Source organism: Dendropsophus ebraccatus, chromosome 1 (genome assembly GCF_027789765.1).
Source record: "Dendropsophus ebraccatus isolate aDenEbr1 chromosome 1, aDenEbr1.pat, whole genome shotgun sequence".
NCBI lineage: Eukaryota > Metazoa > Chordata > Amphibia > Anura > Hylidae > Dendropsophus > Dendropsophus ebraccatus.
This window is the reverse complement of record NC_091454.1, coordinates 64,029,639-64,052,862: the sequence shown is the minus strand read 5'-3', so window position 1 is coordinate 64,052,862 and position 23,224 is coordinate 64,029,639. Positions and strand designations below refer to the sequence as shown.

General features: G+C 38.5%; 1 protein-coding gene across 2 annotated transcripts in view; it reads right to left on the bottom strand.

The window, feature by feature from the left end:
- STK32A (serine/threonine kinase 32A) overlaps positions 1-17,444 on the bottom strand; it is a 110,611-nt gene extending 93,167 nt beyond the window's left edge. Inside the window, exons 1-2 of one of the 2 annotated variants that reach the window (XM_069954894.1) lie at positions 17,340-17,444; positions 13,786-13,945 (exon numbers count right to left, since the gene is read on the bottom strand). In XM_069954894.1, the coding sequence (XP_069810995.1) occupies positions 13,786-13,840 (55 nt within the window). In that variant the 5' untranslated portion in view covers positions 13,841-13,945; positions 17,340-17,444. Of the gene's footprint in view, positions 1-2,801; positions 2,858-13,785; positions 13,946-17,339 lie in introns of those variants that run through there. The other variant, XM_069954903.1, reaches the window with a different exon arrangement.
- Between the last annotated feature and the right edge of the window lie 5,780 nt (positions 17,445-23,224).

Here is a 23,224-nt window from a genome sequence, read left to right as displayed (position 1 = left end):
GCACTGAATCTCTGCTCTGTTGAGAGGATAAGTCAATCCAATATGAAAAATCTTTGTCTGACTGTTCTTACTTTATTAAAGTGACACTGTCACCTTCTTTTTGCATTCTGACATCTCTACACAGGTGTAAAGGGTAAATTTTGCGTTTTTCATACCTTATTTCATATCATACGTCATGGTGTTTGTTCAAGTAAAAAGTGTCCTTTTATCAACTGCAGATTGTATCAAGTGGGCGTGGCCTCGCAGCATTAGCGCCACTTAGCCCCGCCCATGACACCACAGTTGGCCCCGCCCCCTCGCCGTCCATTGGAACAGGCTGGCCCCTTTACGTCGGCCAACCAATGGATGTCAAGGGGTGGGGCCAACTGTGCCGTTGTGGGCGGGGCTAAGTGGCGCTAATGTTGCTAGGCCACGCCCACTTAATACAATCTGCAGTTGATAAAAGGACACTTTTTACTTGAACAAACACCATGACGTATGATATGAAATAAGGTATGAATAACGCTAAATTTACCCTTTACACCTGTGTAGAGATGTCAGAATGCACAAAGGGGGTGACAGTGTCACTTTAAGTGCCCATGACCTACTTTCAGGTCCTTTTGTTGATAGTTTGCTGCAATATATATGTTTTCCCATTTGTGTCAACCATTGTTAATGTGTATTATCTCTACTCGTTGCTTTCTGTCTTCCCATTTTTCCTCCTAAATATCTTGAGCTTAAAGTAGATATATTTTCTCTAGATTTTACTTCTGTGCAACAGGGGAAATAAAGTAAAAAAATGGGAAAAAAACACTGTGTTCTCCTAAGACAGTATGGCTATAAAAAATACAGTACTGTCTTTTTCCATAAGGCTAAGTTTTTGCAATCCGTTTTTGCAATGTTTTTTTTTTTTTTTTTTTTTTACAAAAAACAGATGCTTTGTGTGCATCCGTTTGATCCACTTTTCCATTGACTTCCATTATAAAAAAAAGGATCAAAACGGATCTGCTTTTTCTTTAACGAACAAAAAAATTAGGTTGACTCCATTTTGATCCGTTTTCTTTTATAATAAAAGTCAACAGAATAAATGGATCAAAACAGATCCATTTTTTTCATCCGTTTTTTGAAAAAATGGATGAAAACAACGAATTTTAAAAACGTAGTGTGAACCGAACCTAACCTATCCTAACCTAACAACAATAATTCACATAATTGTATTTCTCTCCCATGTTTGTAAATATTGGGGGATGAAAACAAAAACAAGAGCTGGGTTCACACTGACGTTTTTCTCTCCACCACAGTTCTGTGTAGCTTTTCCTTTCTTAAACAATATAAACGGAATCTGTTGTATCCGTCCAACACCCCATTCATTTCTATGTATTTTTATTGTGCTCCGTTTGTCATATTTGAGCTCCATTTGCATGTATTCCGTCAGGGTTCCATTTTTGTGAACGGAAAGAAAAATCCTGCATGCAGCTTTTTTTCTCCGTTTGAAAAAACGGAACCAGAACGGAAAGTGCACTTCTGTTTTTTGTTTTTTTTTACATTATAGTCAATGAGGACGGATCTAAACTAAAGTTATTTCCGTTCACATCCGTTTGCAAGTTAACAGTTTTCAGCAGTTATTTCACAGAGCATGCGCAGAAGTGAGAAACCAAAGAAAAAAAATAAACTGTTATGAAAACGGATGCTGACTGATGCAAACTGATGGACAAAATTCAGTTTTTTAAAGCCAAAATGCAAATGAACAATGAAAAAAAGAGAACATCTTGCAATCGGTTTGCATCAGTCAGTTTTTTTCTTATTCATTCAATTAATATGGATGGACCCGTTAGCTAATAAAAAAAAACGTTAGTGTAAACACTAGCAATACCCAAAAATCTGACCTTCCTCCAATCTTTTGGGAAGTTAAGCTATCATCTAATTCCTAATACCTAGGCATGCTGGATAACTAGCAATTGGGAAACAAGAACTCAGAGGGGACGATAATTTTCAGATTGTCATCTTTTTTATTGCAGTAATTTCATTGGAAATATTTCTAGGCAGGCGTTTACTGAAGCGTTGTTCTGCTTTATAAAGCATAGCATACAATAGCGGCACAATGACAGGTATTCTACACTTAACTTCTGTAGGTATATTTAGAAACATTTTTTCCTGATCTCGAGCACCACATTAGTTATGTTGATTACAGCTCTGCAGATTGTGTAATCAATCCGACATGCAATCAGCACATTAATACAGCTGCTGATGTACCACAATGGTGCTGACAATTTAATGGCCAGTCAAGCTACCAAAGAGAATTCAGATTTAAAGGGACACTGCGTTTTAGTGGTACTTTATACCCTTATAATAGTGATATATGTTCATATAAAGAAATTACAGCAGTGCAAAATACATTTCAATAAATAATTGTTAGATTAAATAGGGATAGTAAAATCCTTACAGACAGAAAATCGAAAAAACTATCTGCCCCATAATCACTGATTGCTTCTGGATATATAGACATGCTGTATGTGTTTATGAAGAATAGCAGCATTGTTTTTTATAAACTGCACTTTCATTTAAAGAAAATCTTTTAAAGGGAAATTATCAGCAGGTTAGAAGAATCTAACCTGTTGATATCTGCTTATTGTGCTAATTAGGCATTTTGGAGCCCTTGTGAGAGGACTACCACTCCCATTGCAGTTATCCAGTCTGCTCCACTGACATTCAGAAGGGGAGGGCTGGCCAGTTGCAGATTCGTGCACTGGGGAAGATAGTCCCATCCTCAGTGGACCAAAATGCCTAATTACCATAAAGATGGATGAAGGTGAGAAACATACCTTCATCCTCAGTGCCTCTGACACAATAGGGTCATATCAGCAGGATTCTTCTAATATGCTGCTAGTTTCCCTTTAAAAAGTCAGAAAAGTCAAAGCTATATAAAAAGTAGGAAAAAAAAAAAAAAAGATTCAGGAGAGAAACTTCAAATTTGAGTTAAAATAAAACAATGTGTACAGATGGGAAAAAGCCTGATATATTTTTATATATGTATATATTCTGCATGGAAATGCCCCTTGAACAGAGCTTTTTACCACCCTATTCATGAAGAAATATTTAATGCTACTGAATACATCATATGCAACAAGTGAACAAAGAATTGATAACTAATAGAAGGTTATGATTAAGAAGCATGACAATGTCTATGAAGAAGTTTTACCTTGTACCTGGGGCTGCAATTACAAAGCACACAAACAAAAAATGTAGCGGGGGAGGGGGGGGGGGTAATCTAAAGCCCTGATCTGAGCCTGAACCCCTATTTCTGCCTCCTGGAACCCCATCTGATATGGGCAACCCCAACTATGTAGGTGATCTCTTCTATACTAACATGACAGGGAGAAGGTGAACTAAAAGAAATAGTAGACAAAGTCGACAAGTTGGTTCTGTACGTGGAGGTCACATATCAGCAGAATCAGCAGTCAGAACATAAGCTGGCAAATATTCAAGGGACAAAAGCCTGGTGATCACAATGTACTGAATCAGTAAATAGAGGGTTAACAGGGTACAGTCCAAAGTCCAAGCCATGAGATCAATCACAATGCAGAATCAGCAGATAAAGGAAAATTCTGGAAACCAGGCAGAGGGTCAGGAGGTCAAATAGGATATCAAATAGTGATCAAAACACTAGTGAATTTTTTTTTTATTAAAAACAATCAGAGGCACCTATCATAGGCAGGAGCCTGATTTAAATAGTCCGGGAAATACAAGCATGGGACACTGAGACTAACCATCCCCACTAGCAAGAAGGTTCGTAGCCTTGGTGGCTCTACAACAGTGGGAGCAGTAGAAGTTATTGGTGGCACTGGTGCCCAAAGAGGTAAAAATAAATTGTTAGTTGTTTAATCAATGGATAGTAAAACAGCTTTGTATTTGTTAGAGGTTACCCCAAATACACATTATACACGTCTAATTGGTAGCACTCAACATGAGTTAGTGCCACCCATCATTGAAGAAGTGGTCATACATGGCGATCCTCCAGTAAAATTAAAGAGTTTTACAGAAGCTTAATAGAGAGCGAATAAAACTTTAACTTTTTGTTTTGAGGATAACCAAATAACTGAAAATATCATAGGTAATACAATAGAAATAATTGGTTAGGCACTGCCCTACAAATATTTGCTCATCAACTGAATTGTGTTAGTAAGTCGATAAAGTTTAATTAAAAATTTAAACACATAACCTCTGAAAAGTTTTTAATATATTATTTGGTGTCAACAAAAAAATTCAATTCAGCACCGCAGTAGCAGGACTTGGCTGGATGATGTATGACCCCAATGCAGCTCTACAAGTTATGCGCTTTAAGTCATATATTACTTTTTGTGCTAGGGCTGAATCAGGAAAACTGTAAAAGAATTTTAATAATACAGATTGATTAGACTGCAGTGCCAAAATATAAGAGCCAGGACATTCATACTTCATGCAAAATGCTTGTCAAGATATGCTTTTTAATTAAGATAACTGATCAGAAATACAGGAAATGGGAATCATTGACTCTGTGGTAAAGACACCTTGTGCCATAATGCGAAAGCCATAAAAAAGTCACTAATTATTACAATGACATTTCTCAAAATAGTAAATTGCGGGAAGACGATGGACCACCAATGGTGATATCTCCAGAGAGTTCAATCACAATGCATTTTTAGAAGAACGCAACCATATTTGTGCCTTAAAAACAGCTACTTGTTTAAATAACAATATAAAAAAGGAACACATTTTTTTTTTATTACAAGTGGCACCTTACAGTGAAGAAACTTAGATGGGTAATTCCCCTCCCCCTTCCCTCAAACCTGTCAGGCTGTCATACTAATCACAGCCCGAAAAATGTAATCGTTTTTCAAAACATGTTGGGTAATAAGGAGGTCCATTTCTTGACTGATCAGCTCAAGGAAAGGTCAGGTTACATACTTCCTATAAAAGTCTATGGAGAAGGGAGAGGATGAGAGGGTAACTGGAGATAGAAGCATACATAGAGAGATACAAAGACAAGGATGAAGCTTGTAGTAAGTTTTGTATCCCATCTCAATGCTTAATGTATACCTTACACTGCTTTGTACAGCTTTATAATGTCCTTTATCCTCCATCATCGTGTGTGTATGTGGTGTATGGGGAGCATGATAGCACACTGTCTGAACCCACAAGCTCAGGGACAAGTTTAAAAGTGGAGATTACCCTTCACATTTGAAGGATGCTACATGTATCCCAAGTGTATGTGATACACTATATAGTTACATACTGTATATCTGACACTGACCAGTATCAGATGGTTTTCAAATCAGTTCAAGTGAATGTGCCACTTCCCTACATAAATGTTTTCTTTTACATTACCTGGTTGGCATCGGTGTGTAGATCCCGGTGGCACCATCCATTCTCCATACTGCTGCTCAGTTCATCTGCTATCTGCACCAGTTTTGTGATATGCAAACCGGGCCGCTTGGTGCACTGCAGACGGGCCCGACACCCCCAGCGCACCAATATCTCGTTTCCTCAGTGACATGCCTCCTTCAGAATCCAGTCTGGCCGCATCATCGAGGGGATACCAGTGTACTGGGGGCACTGGGCCCACCTGCAGTGCACCGAGCATCCTTATTTGCATATCATGAAACTGGTGGGAATCAGGCATAAATTTGAAAAATGGATGGTGCCACTGGGATCTACTCGCCAATGCCGACCAGGTCATGTAAAAAAAAAAAAATCCTATGTAGGGAAGTGATACATTTACTTAAAAAGTTACTAATTATACTAGCTAAAGATGTATCATGAGGGCACTCCTTTGGCATATACTGTATTTGGCTAATAATACCCTATAGTCACATTGGTGTGTACAATGGAAAGTACTCCTTATTTGTACACCACATATATCCCAGATAACATTGTAACATGGTTAATAAGGTTGGGGAAAAAAAGGCAAAGTCCATCAAGTTCAACCTACAGAAACCCTATAGTGTTGATCCAGAGGAAGGCAAAATGCCAGATGCCAATTGCCCCATAAAAAGGTACAGTCATAGTTTGCCTGCACTTGGCCATCTAAAATAAATATTTGGTTATCTATGTAGTGCTATCCCTGTCTGAGTTATAATTTCACTGGCTAATCAGAATCTTTCCGGAGAACGTGTCTACAGGCTGTACATTGAGTACTGTACTGAGACGTTATTAGTATTTTATGTTTCACAAGATTATAATTTAGCCATTTATGCTGTGACTTTTACCAGTATACAATTAACCATCTATTGTGTGTGTAATTACACCTTGCTGGGCTCCAGTGTCCTGAGGTCTTTTCTAAAGTAGACAACAAAAACATGTTGATGGTGGAAAGTTACACTAAGCAAATGTCATCATACCTAGCTGGAAGAGCTTTCCTTTTTAAATGTCAATACAAAATTGCTGTCTGGGAGCAGGAACTGCAGCTAATGTAGTACAATAAAATGTGGGTTATGTATGGGAAAAAAAAGAAAACTTTTTGAAAAAATCCCAAATTATTTCCTTATCTCCCATCTTTAGCACAGAACAGATTCACACAACATATTAAAGGGGCAGTCTGGGAAAAAAAATACCTTTTCCCATATCCACAGGATAAAGGAAAAGTAGGAAATTGCGGGGGGTCCGACCCCTGAACCCCCTGGCGATCTTTTATATCAGACCCCGCCGACTCTGCTTTGAATAGAGTTTGGGGTCAGCACGTGACCCACGGCTCTATTCATTCCTATGCAGCGTTCACACATACAGGGTCCGCAGCAGATTTAATGGCACAGATTTGAAGTTAGAGATTCAAAGCAAATCAAATATGTGCCATTAAATCAGCTGTGGATTTGCTGCGGATCTGTTGCGGATCCTGTACGTGTGAACGCACCCTTAAAGCTATGTTCTCATTACAGAAAGGAGCTGCAAATAATGATTATAAACATTTTTTGTGGCCATCATTGTCAATAGACTGACGCCTTTTCCCACTAAAATCCCATAGTGGGAACATAGCATGAAATTGGGATTGGATTCACCAATTTGGAATTTAGTGCTCTATCCTAGCCAGCTTGTCTCAACTGGTTGCTTTCCTTTATTTGGCACAAGTTATGTTTACCACAAGCATTATGCCTGCAGAACTGCCTTTAGGACAAACTACGTGAAGGAAGCCATTTATTTTAAATATGTAAAGAGGCATTCTGGCAAATAATTTGACAGAGTGCCATGTTGACCCAGCAGTAAGGGTCAGCATGGCACTCTGCTGCCACAAATTGATATTTTGGGTACTGTAGGGCTGCGCAAGCCCTAGTTCTGATACATATGGCTAATACTGTTGTATGCAGTGGTAGCAATACTGAGAACTGTCTGTTCTCATGCATTTTAGGATTAGAATCAGGATTACAGCTGGGGAAGCTGTCTGCGTCATGAGCACAGCATCTGAAGTACAAAGAAGCAGAACGAGCAGTGACTGACAGTTATACCCCCTTGCTCTGCTTCAGTGTGCCATGGCTGCTGTGCTCCTGACACAGGCTGCTTCCTTAGGTCCAATATGTATTCTAATGCTAACACACATTAGAACAGGTTCTAGGGAAGGCTGAGTATTGCTAACGCTACATGTAGCAACACTAAGGATATGTAACTCTGTCAGGGCTTGTGCATCTCTGCAGTTCCCAACACAGCCATTGGTGGCAGAAGAGGTGTCAGTCAGTGTAAACCTGCAAAAAGTTATAAAATCTATTTTTATTCCCCAGAATACCCCTTTAGGGCTGGCTTCATACTGTGTTGAGCAGCATTAATTTAATGTATGCACTGAGACAGGTCGCAGTGTGTGTAAAATAGATTTAGACTCCCATTACCTGAAAGAAGCCCAAAGCATGTCATTTTGGCCTATATTTAGGTGGTATCCTTATACTATAAAAAGTGCTCAGATATGCGCTTCTCAAACAGTCTCCTCTATAGCAAGTCTAGGGAGCTAGCCTTTTGCACTGAGCCATGGAGAGAGGCGCTTAGCTGAGATCAGGCAATCACTAGGGGTCTGAACACTCAAACCCTGATCAAAATTTTTTACATGTCTCTAGGTGGCCATATACAAAGAGACATCACACAGATATACACAGACAGTAGTCGGATGAATGCATTTTCTCTCTTAACAGCCCCCACAGACATGCACACTGAGGCTGGGTTCACACTACGTATATTTCAGTCAGTATATTTCAGTCAGTATTGCAACCAAAACCAGGAGTGGATTAAAAACACAGAAAGGATCTGTTCACACAATGTTGAAATTGAGTGGATGGCCGCCATATAATGGCAAATATTTGCTGTTATTTTAGAACAACGGCTGTTATATTGAAATAATGGCCGTTATTTACTGTTATATGGCGGCCATCCACTCAATTTTAACATTGTGTGAACAGAGCGTTTCTGTGTTTTTAATCCACTCCTGGTTTTGGTTGCAATACTGACTGAAATATACTAAGTGTGAACCCAGCCTAATGGTGCGTTTACACAGGCAGATTTATCTGACAGATTTTTTAAGCCAAAGCCAGGAATGGATTTAAAAATAGGAGAAATCTCAGTCTTTCCTTTATGACATGTTCTCTGTTTATAGTCTGTTCCTGGTTTTGGCTTAAAAAATCTGACAATTGATAATCTGTCTGTGTAAACGCACCCTTAGTCAAGCATGTGTTGTGAATTAATTAACCGACAAGTTTGAACTACCAATAGTTCTATGCCCATAAGCATCAAGAATAATGCATACTACCTATAAATAAACAATGCTGGACAGTATTCTACATATATCAAAAAGATACTTTCTTGATTACAAACAACAAAAATTTCGTCTTATTTAAAAACATATGTTAAAAAGGGAGCAGAAACCCATACAATACATACATCAGATGGTATACAGGGCAGAAAAAAAGATAATAAATACTGTACTAGCTATATATTAAACCATTGATGGTATATCCATTGACCCACAGAGGTAGGAAAGAGCAAAAAAAGGAAGAATAAATAAATAATAAATGTGGATGATCCAACCAAAATAAACAAAATAAGGAAAATCTGTATAACTGAAACTGCAAGTGCAATCTAAAGTGCAAAGTGCAATACCATGTGTAATGTCAAAACCATACAAGTGTATGATCCAACCTCTGGGTATATAGTATATATACCTGCCCAGTACCACCACTCACCCAACGCTGCGTTTCGCTGTGCAAGCTTTATCAAGGGACCCTTGATAAAGCTTGCACAGCGAAACGCAGCGTTGGGTGAGTGGTGGTACTGGGCAGGTATATATACTATATACCCAGAGGTTGGATCATACACTTGTATGGTTTTGACATTACACATGGTATTGCACTTTGCACTTTAGATTGCACTTGCAGTTTCAGTTATACAGATTTTCCTTATTTTGTTTATTTTGGTTGGATCATCCACATTTATTATTTATTTATTCTTCCTTTTTTTGCTCTTTCCTACCTCTGTGGGTCAATGGATATACCATCAATGGTTTAATATATAGCTAGTACAGTATTTATTATCTTTTTTTCTGCCCTGTATACCATCTGATGTATGTATTGTATGGGTTTCTGCTCCCTTTTTAACATATGTTTTTAAATAAGACGAAATTTTTGTTGTTTGTAATCAATAAAGTATCTTTTTGATATATGTAGAATACTGTCCAGCATTGTTTATTTATAGGTAGTATGTGTTGTGAATTGCAATAGGCTGCTAGCAAAATATGGCAATGGCTTATCTCCTTTAAAAACAAAGAATCAGTCATGTTTAAATCCAATTTCCCTGAAAACATTTAAAGGGGAACTGTCAGTAAGTTAGAATTTGCAGGGTGAAATCAGCTGCGGATCACACGTGAAACTGGCCTAACAAAATATTTCAGAAGCATGCATCACTCATAGGGCCCCAAGTATAGGGCCCCAAGTATATGTTTCATTAATTAATACATTATTTATAGGATACCATTGAATGGAACAGTCTTTAGTGAATGACAGTATAACAGAGGCTGAGAGGACAACCTTTTAACCTCCAACAGGTAATAATGGATGCATGGATTCGCTTAGCATGTACGCTGGAAACATTTTTGACAGCCACACTGAGCAGGCAAAACATACATGTAAGCAGAGTATTACCTACACTGATACATTGTAGCAATCCCTCAGCTATATGAGATATATCTGCTGCTGTTTCCGGCATCAGAATGTTTCTCTTTACTGACAACAAGCACAACTGAATATACCTGACCTCTACTCCAACAACATAGCACAATGCTATAGAACAACTCTATGAACTACGTAGAACTGTTCTGAATAAATAAAAGCAGGAGTTGTTTTGTTAGAACAGCTTTGATATGTGAGACCCAAAATATTATAGAAAACTCTATAGTTGTTAACGGGTAAATAAAACAAGGGAAAGCCTAAGGCAAAATAGTCATAGTGTAACACTTGAAGATAAAAGCAGGGCCACAACAAGGTCATGTAGCATCGGAAGTCATTTATATGACTTAACACACCATAAACGGCAGCCAGATGTATCTCGCAGCAGAGCGGGAATAGTCCTAATCCTATTTGCACAGCACTTCAGGTACTTATGACAGGCTATAGGATACTTCAGCAAAGTCTAGATCTCTTTCCTTAGGAATACTCTAATGAAAATGGAGGCTTCTAATCTAATAATTCATTTAATTTACAGATTTACTGGTGATCGCCACTCTTACTAAAGTTCATCTGTTAGGATTGGGACAGGGAGACACAAGGACAGGTGAGCCCTGAAGCTGGCACCCACCCCGCTGTCCCTACCTTCTTGGCTCAGATGATCTAAAATAGCAAACGGACAACTGGACGGCAGTCCCTAGGCTGGCTGAGTGAAACACAGAACAATACAAGACAGACAAAACACAATAAGGAGAAGTCAGAAGTCCAAGTCAAATACCAAACGGGCAGCACAGTACAAAATCGTGTCCAAAGGGGTAGTCAAAGGGTTAAGAGCAGAAGTCAGGTAACCAGGAATCAAATACAGACTAAAGGCTAGGTCAAGTAACTCTAGGGTGAACCAGGTACTATCGCAGGCGAGGAATGAGAGCTCAGGGCTGATACTTATGGAGCCTGGAGTCCCAGCCCCAGACTTGATTGGGGCTGAGGCTCCAGGTCCTGCCCAGATACAGACATCTAACTGGTGAGTCAGCTGTCAGTCAATAATTAGTGAACACACACAACACCTAAGTTGATCAGCCAGGGGAGTGAAACCCTGGCCTCTGCTACAACACAGAACAGCAGAGCAGAGTTAGTGAAAAACATATTGCTGCTATGGACGCCGAGCCGAATGCCCGGCCCGAGTCCTAACATCATCTACTTTTGGTGGGGGAGAGACCAGGTCTGTTTTACTACATTTAAGATTTATGATACAGAACTTATACCTCAACAAACATTTTTTTTTTTTTTTTTAAATCCCTTACCGCTATACACACTGAAATGACAAAAATATTAACAGAAAAGTCAAGACTGTGACAAGCCCTTAAAGGGAAACTAGAAGAATGTAACCTGCTGATGTGTCCCTATAGTGCACGGGGTGCTGAGGATGACAGATTTTTTTTTACTTTCATCTTTGGTGCAGTTTCCGCAATATTAGCAGTTTATTCCATATGCTAATGAGGGGTTTTGGTGCACTTGGGGGTGGGCCTACTGCCCCTAGTGCACCAAAAGCCTCATTAGAATATTAAAGAGGATGTACCACCCGATACATCCTCTTTAACCTGAACCCCGGATCGATCGACGCCGACACGGGGAAGCCGGCTCCATTCATTCTAAGTGAGCCGCGTCATACAGGGGAGGGAATTCCCTCCCACTGGGGGCGGGCCGGCCGACCTCCAGTGCTTCAGCACCGGCCGGTACCGCTGAATTGAACGGCGCCGTGCTCGGGAACCGGGCGGCGGTCCGAAAAACCCGATCGATCCGTGGGTTTAGGTTAAAGAGGATGTACAGGGTGGTAAATCCTCTTTAAATAAACTGCTAATGTCACGGAAATGTGAAGAAACTTACCTCCATCTTCAGTGCCCTGTGCACTATAGTGACATATAAGCAGGTAAGATTCTTCCAACCTGCTGGGAGTTTCCCTTTAAACATTAGACACATGGTACACTTGTTTTAATACCAAAGACGTGAGAGACGCCATTTTAATGCTTTTCTAAAATGGCAATTAGAGTACGTTCACACATGCACTGTTTTGGATGCAAAAAATTTGCTGATTTTCCTCATCCAAAGCAGCTTTGCTCCCTGGTCAAAACCACACTTCCACTGACACCAATGGGTGTGGATTAATCATTTATTTTACTTATGGTTTAAATATGGTTGTAGGTTATAGCTTTTGGTTTAAAGCATTTTCTCAATATACAGCCCCGTATTCTCCAGCTCCAGCTTTTCCAAATACATAAGCCTGCTGAATATATTGTGCCTCAAAACCCCAAAGTTCAGTCTTGAATCTATTGTTTTAATGTTCATTTTTCAGTACTTAAAAAAGAACTATAAAAGGCTTAAAGGGACACTTCAGAAAATACTTCAGGTTTTAATTAACTGTTGTCAGAAAGTTATACAGATTTGTAAAAGACTAACATTTCAAAATCAGCTGCTGTAGCCCTGCAGGAAGCAGGGTGCTCTGTCCAGTCTGACACAGTCCTCTCTCTGCCACCTCTGTCCCCGTCAGGAACTGTTTAGAGCAGGAAAGGTTTTCTAGGGGGATTTGCTACTGCTCTGGACAGTTCCTGACATGGACAGAGGTAGCAGCAGAGAGAACTGTGTCAGACTGGATAGAAAACATCACCTCATGCAGCAGCTGATAATTACTGAAAGGCTTTATTTTATTTTTTTTCTAGGAAGGGGAGAAGTAACTTACAAATTTGTATAGATTTGAGAACAATTTTTTCCAGTGTACCCCATTACATAAGATTAAAGCTTTATGAAACAAATACAGTCATTGACCTTAACATATACAGTATATATATATATATATATATATATATATATATATATGTGATTTCCTTCAAACATTATATATATATATATATATATATATATATATATATATATATATATATATATACTCTGAAACAAAATGGCACCCAGTTAGCAAGACTTTGAATATCCTCTAATTGTATTCTACCATCTACTCCCCCAACGTTAAGTCAAATGAGTAATATGCCCTATGGCTATGTTCCCACTACGTCATAAAAAGATGTCTGGTATTACCTTGATTTAATAGGTTTCACTGCAATGCATTGAAGTCAATGGAATGGCGGACTTCCAATACACACAATGTATTAAATAATGGACATTCTCTGCGCGGACGTCAAAATAAAAATCATGTCAATTTGTTTTACACATCTATTGCAAACAGCGGACGTTATTTTTTAGTTGTTCACACACAGCTCTTCTGTTTTAACATACGGTCTTTACTATTATATTGAATAGACTTTTCAATTAAAGACACAAAGGCAAATTAGGAACCCAAACTAGAATAATGTACCAACATCTGTCATTGCACTGGTGACCAAACAGCAAAGTGACAGACGTAATTTTTTTCTTTTCAAAAACGGAGAGGAAAATATGTAGTGGGGACATTGCCTATATATAAGGCAGTCTATAAAGCTATTGAAGCACAGAGATAGATAATTCAGGAAGTAGACACAAAAAGCTCACCAAACTCACTCCAAATTATGAAAACAAGAAACTATCTGAATATACTGGTGATAATAGTCAAACTGTTTTAGATACAAGTGTAATTCAGCCATTCATCCCTTACCTTCCTCATTGTCATCACACACAGGGGTTTTGCTTGAGTTGTTGGCTCCCATCATCACTTGTGCAAGGCTCCAAGTCCAGTAGTTACATCCTCATGAGATCCACAGTGCTGGCTGCTCTCATATACCTAGCAGGAAAACCTGTGACTTGTCTTGTTCATCCTGCATAAAAATGAAACACTCATTAGCAAAATAGGGATCCAGCATCTGTATAGTGTATATGTTCTCCTAATGTTTGCCTAGGTTTCCTCCAAATGTCTTGGTTCCAACCTACACTTGAAAAACTTTTTGGGTATGCATGTCTGAAACAGGAAAGTGTACATATACTGTAACATTGGTATATTAAAGGGGTTATTCGGTGTTACTAAAACATAGCCACTTTCTTCTAGAGACAGCACCACTCTTGTCTGCAGTTCAGGTGTGGATTGCAATTAAGGTCCATTAACTTCAATGGAACTAATATGAAAATTCCCACCCAAAATGTCCATGTTTTTGTAGCGCTGGAAAACCCTTTTAATAATATCTTTTATGGTCACCCATTATAACAATGATATATGTCAAATGTTTCAATTATTAAACTTATGAGTTTAAACACAAATCAGAGACTGAAGCACAGAACATGTCTGGCATGGAGGCTTAGTATGATGCCTCCACTCACATAACATATGCCCAGAAACATTCCCCCATACACAAAATAATTTTGTGCAGCTCTGTATAAAACTGGATCTCTATAGCCCCATACAAAAGGTACAGTAACTGTAATAAGCATGTGCATGGACCCTAATGGCTATGCAAAAATAGTTTTGCATCAAATCATTACTTTTCTGACTATTAGTGCCTGGATCTGAAACGCAGTCTTAGGGCCCTATTCCACCAGACGATTATCGTTTGCATAATCGTTAACGATTAACGATCTCAAACAACTGCTATTGCGAAAGACCTGAAAACGTTCACTAATTTCCATGGAACGATAATCGTTTCTTATGATCGTAATTGCGATTGTTTTTCTTTGCTATTTATTCCCTATTGCGTTCGTATCTATTGCGAACGACCGCACTTATTCAATGCGAACGATTTGCGAACGTTTTGCGAACGAGCAACGATAAAAATAGGTCCAGGTCTTATAAAGCGATCAACGATTTCTCGTTCGGTTGTTAATCGTTAACTGCATTTCAACCAAACAATTATTGTTTAGATTAGAACGATTTAACGATAATCTGAACGATAATCGTCCGGTGGAATAGGGCCCTTAGTTTGGCAGAGAACTATACGGTTAGTACATTGAAGCCAATATAACTAGGCATAAATAGGCATTATATAGAGACAGCAGGCTAGATTTCTGTTCTCTAGGAGATCCAGAGGTGGGATAGGTCATTGAAAAATTTGAGCAATTAAATCTATACAGGACTAGTTTTTGATCACAAACGACCCCCATCCTGGCTCCATTATGACTGTAACCCATTATGCTAATTTGGACATGGCCTTGCTAGGCTACTGAGATGGATCCTTGGTCCAGCTTCAATCCAGTGGAAATATTTGGGGTTCAGAAGGTAAGAGATGTGGTAACGTCTGTTCTTTTTTTTGTCTTCCTCTCGATCATCATTTGACAGTAAAACAATGAACTATGGAGGCTTGTATCTTTTTAACCTTTCTATATTGGTTTACGCCTATATTTCAAAACAAAGTAGACCTTTAGACCATATACACATGGCACTAGGGCAGTACAAAGATTCCTTCAGTGCCTTTTTATTACAAAGTGCACATTCAAATATTTGCCCCTCAATGTAAGCCATGTTCATGGCAGGTGCCCTTTCCAGTGGCTCTCTGTTATGGTTACATATACATACCACACAAGCAAAAAGTCCAATATAATACAAAATAATATAAATATATCTCTAAATATAGATACTATATAAAATCCAAAAACAAAGTACAAAAGTTGGTTCATCATATTGTCAGGCACTTTTTATTTAAAGAGACTCTGTCACCTTCAACTCTCCCTCCTCGAAACCGTAAACTAAAGTCATCTGTAAAGGATGCTGTAGTTTGTAGCTTTCTACTCCTTTGTATTACACTGTAGTAAGTCTACAAACTGGGCATGCTGATGCATAGAGAGGGCAACTTAACTCAATAATATAACGGAGAATACTACTTAAACTCCATCATTTGTGGCCTATAGCAAAGGAACGCAAAGATAAAAACTGCACATGTAGAATCAGCATTGTATACTCTACTATGTATAATCCACTAATAACTTTAGCAGGTGTTTGGAGGTGACAGAGTCCCTTTAAGGAGACAAAGAAAAAAAACAATGGTACTACATATAAAATATCACATATTACCCATGCATTTGGATAAAAAGACAAAATAAATGACACACCTAGCTCACATTTTCTTTATACTTGTATTAACAATATCCAGATAGATGGTAACACATCCCAATCTAATGTAACCCCTGATTATATTGCAGATACCTATTATATCACAGATTACCATCAACCATACAGAGATAATTTAATTTCACAGGCCAAATACAGGCACAGCTAAAATCATTGTATGCTCCACTGGATACTGTATTATGGAGGCATTCTCCTTTCTCTGCAATGTGTTGCTGTACAGAGGCACCAAATAACAGTATCTAGAGAGCCTGTGATCCAGCAGTATAGAGAGTCGTAGGTTGTAAAGGAATAAGAAAATGCAACCCATTGTTTAAATGCATTTCTTGATCATCATATTACATGAGTTTCCTAAAATTGCCTACTATAGTGGAGAGTTGGGGTATTTTTCTTGACATTTAACACTTCATAATAACTTGTGGCCTAAACTTTACTTCCTACTTAGTAAACATATTGCAAGCTACAAAGCCTGATGTGTAGAAATAACATAATGTATAGACACGGCAGAGTTGTATTTGGCACAATTCATAGTAATATCACACTGCAGTAAAACCTACTGCATTGTCTTCCTACTGGTCTACACCAGGAACCTTTGCAGTGCAACTGTTGCTGGACACTTGCGGAATAGGAATACACTATATGCACATCTAGGAAACTTTTCAATGAACAGTTATCATGTTATGGAAAAGCTTAAAAAGTTATCCGAGAACTGCAGGACAGTACTAATAAAACTGTAGCCCTGGCATTCTGATGATTCACAATGTGGCGAGTTCATGAGTGCCATATGTGCATAGGGGTATATAGTAGCTATAGTTATTTACAATTAGCAAGACACTGGGATATAACAATATCACACTAATGTATCACAGAAAACTGCAAGAAAAAATAGACTTTCTCTGATATTGTATGAAGCTCATTCAGTGGAGAAAAACATTAATGCTGTATGGAGTATCGGTATAATACAGTGAAGGGTTAAAATGCTGATAGGGATAGATGCTCAATAACCATAACAATAGTAATAACATTAGTATAACAATGAATCATTATTGGTAATAACAATGTAGACACTTATTAAAGTGCTGAAGTCAGGGGGAATAGAAGTAACCCTAAGAGGAGCTCACACTTAGAGCAGCACTGGCAGGCACAGCAGGCAGTCTTACCTTGCTTCTTGGTTAGGATGAAAAAGAATTGTGGCTGGAAGACAAGTGACTCCTAAGAAGATGCTGGAGGAGGCAACAGAGGGACACTGGATGCCAGTCATACAGGCTGCTCCTTCTCATCAGCACAAGTTCACTACAAAGGGAAGTCCCTGGGATGTTACTTTGCTTACAGCTGGCTGAAAGCTTTGGTGCCCTCTAGAGGACACTAAGGAAAAATATATTGTAGAATAAAAAATACAGTGGTACCTCAGTTCTCAAAGGCAGTTTGAGAAAGGAACAGTGTCTTCCCATAGGAACTAATGTAAATGGGTTTATTGGTTCCAGCACCCACCAATAATAACCTACAGTACCCATATATTACATTGAAAAGAGCCCAGTTTAATCACTACACGGCATTACAGAACAGCACTATATACTGTATAGTACATTACAGAACAGCACTATATACTGTACAGGACATTACAGAGCAGCACTATATACTGTACAGTACATTACAGAACAGCTCTATACTGTACAGTACATTACAGAACAGCACTATATACTGTACAGGACATTACAGAACAGCACTATATACTGTACAGGACATTACAGAACAACACTATATTGTACAGGACATTACAGAGCAGCACTATATACTGTACAGTACATTACAGAGCAGCACTATATACTGTACAGGACATTACAGAGCAGCACTATACTGTACAGGACATTACAGAGCAGCACTATATACTGTACAGTACATTACAGAGCAGCACTATATACTGTACAGGACATTACAGAGCAGCACTATACTGTACAGGACATTACAGAGCAGCACTATATACTGTACAGGACATTAAAGAGCAGCACTATATACTGTACAGGACATTACAGAGCAGCACTATACTGTACAGTACATTACAGAACAGCACTATACTGTACAATACATTACAGAACAGCACTATACTGTACAGTACATTACAGAGCAGCACTATATACTGTACAGGACATTACAGAACAGCACTATATACTGTACAGGACATTACAGAGCAGCACTATATACTGTACAGTACATTACAGAACAGCACTATACAGTACATTACAGAGCAGCACCATACTGTACAGTACAGGACAGAACAGCACTATACTGTACAGTACATTACAGAACAGCACTATACTGTACAGTACATTACAGAGCAGCACTATACTGTACAGGACATTACAGAGCAGCACTATATACTGTACAGTACATTACAGAACAGCACTATACTGTACAGTACATTACAGAACAGCACTATATACTGTACAGTACATTACAGAGCAGCACTATATACTGTACAGTACATTACAGAACAGCACTATACTGTACAGTACATTACAGAACAGCACTATATACTGTACAGTACATTACAGAGCAGCACTATATACTGTACAGTACATTACAGAACAGCACTATACTGTACAGGACATTATAGAGCAGCACTATATACTGTACAGTACATTACAGAACAGCACTATATACTGTACAGGACATTACAGAGCAGCACTATACTGTACAGGACATTACAGAGCAGCACTATATACTGTACAATACATTACAGAGCAGCACTATACTGTACAGTACATTACAGAACAGCACTATATACTGTACAGTACATTACAGAGCAGCACTATACAGTACAGGACATCACAGAACAGCACTATATACTGTACAGGACATTACAGAACAGCAGTATATACTGTACAGTACATTACAGAGCAGCACTATACTGTACAATATATTACAGAACAGCACTATATACTGTACAGGACATTACAGAGCAGCACTATATACTGTACAGTACATTACAGAACAGCGCTATATACTGTACAGGACATTATAGAGCAGCACTATACTGTACAGGACATTACAAAACAGCACTATACTGTACAGTACATTACAGAACAGCACTATACTGTACAGTACATTACAGAACAGCAGTATATACTGTACAGTACATTACAGAGCAGCACTATACTGTACAATATATTACAGAACAGCACTATACTGTACAGTACATTACAGAACAGCACTATATACTGTACAGGACATTACAGAACAGCGCTATACTGTACAGTACATTACAGAACAGCACTATATACTGTACAGGACATTACAGAGCAGCACTATACTGTACAGTACATTACAGAACAGCACTATACTGTACAGGACATTACAGAGCAGCATTATATACTGTACAGGACATTACAGAACAGCACTATATACTGTACAGGACATTACAGAGCAGTACTATATACTGTACAGTACATTACAGAACAGCACTATACTGTACAGGACATTACAGAGCAGCACTATATACTGTACAGTACATTACAGAACAGCACTATACAGTACATTACAGAGCAGCACCATACTGTACAGTACAGGACAGAACAGCACTATATACTGTACAGTACATTACAGAGCAGCACTATATACTGTACAGTACATTACAGAACAGCACTATATACTGTACAGGACATTACAGAACAGCACTATATACTGTACAGGACATTACAGAGCAGCACTATACTGTACAGTACATTACAGAACAGCACTATATACTGTACAGGACATTACAGAACAGCACTATACTGTACAGTACATTACAGAGCAGCACTATATACTGTACAGGACATTACAGAACAGCACTATACTGTACAGGACATTACAGAGCAGCACTATACTGTACAGGACATTACAGGACAGCACTATACTGTACATTATAGAGCAGCACTGTACTGTACAGGACATTACAGGACAGCACTATACTGTACAGTACATTACAGAACAGTACTATATACTGTACAGTACATTACAGAGCAGCACTATACTGTACAATATATTACAGAACAGCACTATACAGTACAGGAGATTACAGAACAGCACTATACTGTACAGTACATTACAGAGCAGCACTATATACTGTACAGGACATTACAGAACAGCACTATATACTGTACAGTACATTACAGAGCAGCACTATATACTGTACAGGACATTACAGAACAGCACTATATACTGTACAGGACATTACAGAGCAGCACTATATACTGTACAGGACATTACAGGACAGCACTATATACTGTACAGGACATTACAGAACAGCACTATACTGTACGGGACATTACAGAACAGCACTATACTGTACATTATAGAGCAGCACTATATACTGTACAGGACATTACAGAACAGCACTATATACTGTACAGTACATTACAGAACAGCACTATACTGTACAATATATTACAGAACAGCACTATACTGTACAGTACATTACAGAACAGCAGTATATACTGTACAGTACATTACAGAGCAGCACTATACTGTACAATATATTACAGAACAGCACTATACTGTACAGTACATTACAGAACAGCACTATATACTGTACAGGACATTACAGAACAGCGCTATACTGTACAGTACATTACAGAACAGCACTATATACTGTACAGGACATTACAGAGCAGCACTATACTGTACAGTACATTACAGAACAGCACTATACTGTACAGGACATTACAGAGCAGCACTATATACTGTACAGGACATTACAGAACAGCACTATATACTGTACAGGACATTACAGAGCAGTACTATATACTGTACAGTACATTACAGAACAGCACTATACTGTACAGGACATTACAGAGCAGAACTATATACTGTACAGTACATTACAGAACAGCACTATACAGTACATTACAGAGCAGCACCATACTGTACAGTACAGGACAGAACAGCACTATATACTGTACAGTACATTACAGAACAGCACTATACTGTACAGTACATTACAGAACAGCACTATATACTGTACAGTACATTACAGAACAGCACTATACTGTACAGGACATTACAGAGCAGCACTATATACTGTACAGTACATTACAGAACAGCACTATATACTGTACAGGACATTACAGAACAGCACTATATACTGTACAGGACATTACAGAGCAGCACTATACTGTACAGTACATTACAGAACAGCACTATATACTGTACAGGACATTACAGAACAGCACTATACTGTACAGTACATTACAGAGCAGCACTATATACTGTACAGGACATTACAGAACAGCACTATACTGTACAGGACATTACAGAGCAGCACTATACTGTACAGGACATTACAGGACAGCACTATACTGTACATTATAGAGCAGCACTGTACTGTACAGGACATTACAGGACAGCACTATACTGTACAGTACATTACAGAACAGTACTATATACTGTACAGTACATTACAGAGCAGCACTATACTGTACAATATATTACAGAACAGCACTATACAGTACAGGAGATTACAGAACAGCACTATACTGTACAGTACATTACAGAGCAGCACTATATACTGTACAGGACATTACAGAACAGCACTATATACTGTACAGTACATTACAGAGCAGCACTATATACTGTACAGGACATTACAGAACAGCACTATATACTGTACAGGACATTACAGAGCAGCACTATATACTGTACAGGACATTACAGGACAGCACTATATACTGTACAGGACATTACAGAACAGCACTATACTGTACGGGACATTACAGAACAGCACTATACTGTACATTATAGAGCAGCACTATATACTGTACAGGACATTACAGAACAGCACTATACTGTAAGGGACATTACAGAGCAGCACTATATACTGTACAGTACATTACAGAACAGCACTATACTGTACAGGACATTACAGAACAGCACTATACTGTACAGTACATTACAGAACAGCACTATATACTGTACAGTACATTACAGAGCAGCACTATACTGTACAGTACATTACAGAACAGCACTATATACTGTACAGTACATTACAGAGCAGCACTATACTGTACAATATATTACAGAACAGCACTATACTGTACAGTACATTACAGAACAGCAGTATATACTGTACAGTACATTACAGAGCAGCACTATACTGTACAATATATTACAGAACAGCTCTATATACTGTACAGTACATTACAGAACAACGCTATACTGTACAGTACATTACAGAACAGCACTATACTGTACAGGACATTGCAGAACAGCACTATATACTGTACAGGACATTACAGAACAGCACTATACTGTACAATACATTACAGAACAGCACTATACTGTACAGTACATTACAGAGCAGCACTATACTGTACAGTACATTACAGAGCAGCACTATATACTGTACAGGACATTACAGAACAGCACTATACTGTACAGTACATTACAGAACAGCACTATACTGTACAATATATTACAGAACAGCACTATACTGTACAGTACATTACAGAACAGCAGTATATACTGTACAGTACATTACAGAGCAGCACTATACTGTACAATATATTACAGAACAGCACTATACTGTACAGTACATTACAGAACAGCACTATATACTGTACAGGACATTACAGAACAGCGCTATACTGTACAGTACATTACAGAACAGCACTATATACTGTACAGGACATTACAGAGCAGCACTATACTGTACAGTACATTACAGAACAGCACTATACTGTACAGGACATTACAGAGCAGCACTATATACTGTACAGGACATTACAGAACAGCACTATATACTGTACAGGACATTACAGAGCAGTACTATATACTGTACAGTACATTACAGAACAGCACTATACTGTACAGGACATTACAGAGCAGCACTATATACTGTACAGTACATTACAGAACAGCACTATACAGTACATTACAGAGCAGCACCATACTGTACAGTACAGGACAGAACAGCACTATATACTGTACAGTACATTACAGAACAGCACTATACTGTACAGGACATTACAGAACAGCACTATATACTGTACAGGACATTACAGAACAGCAC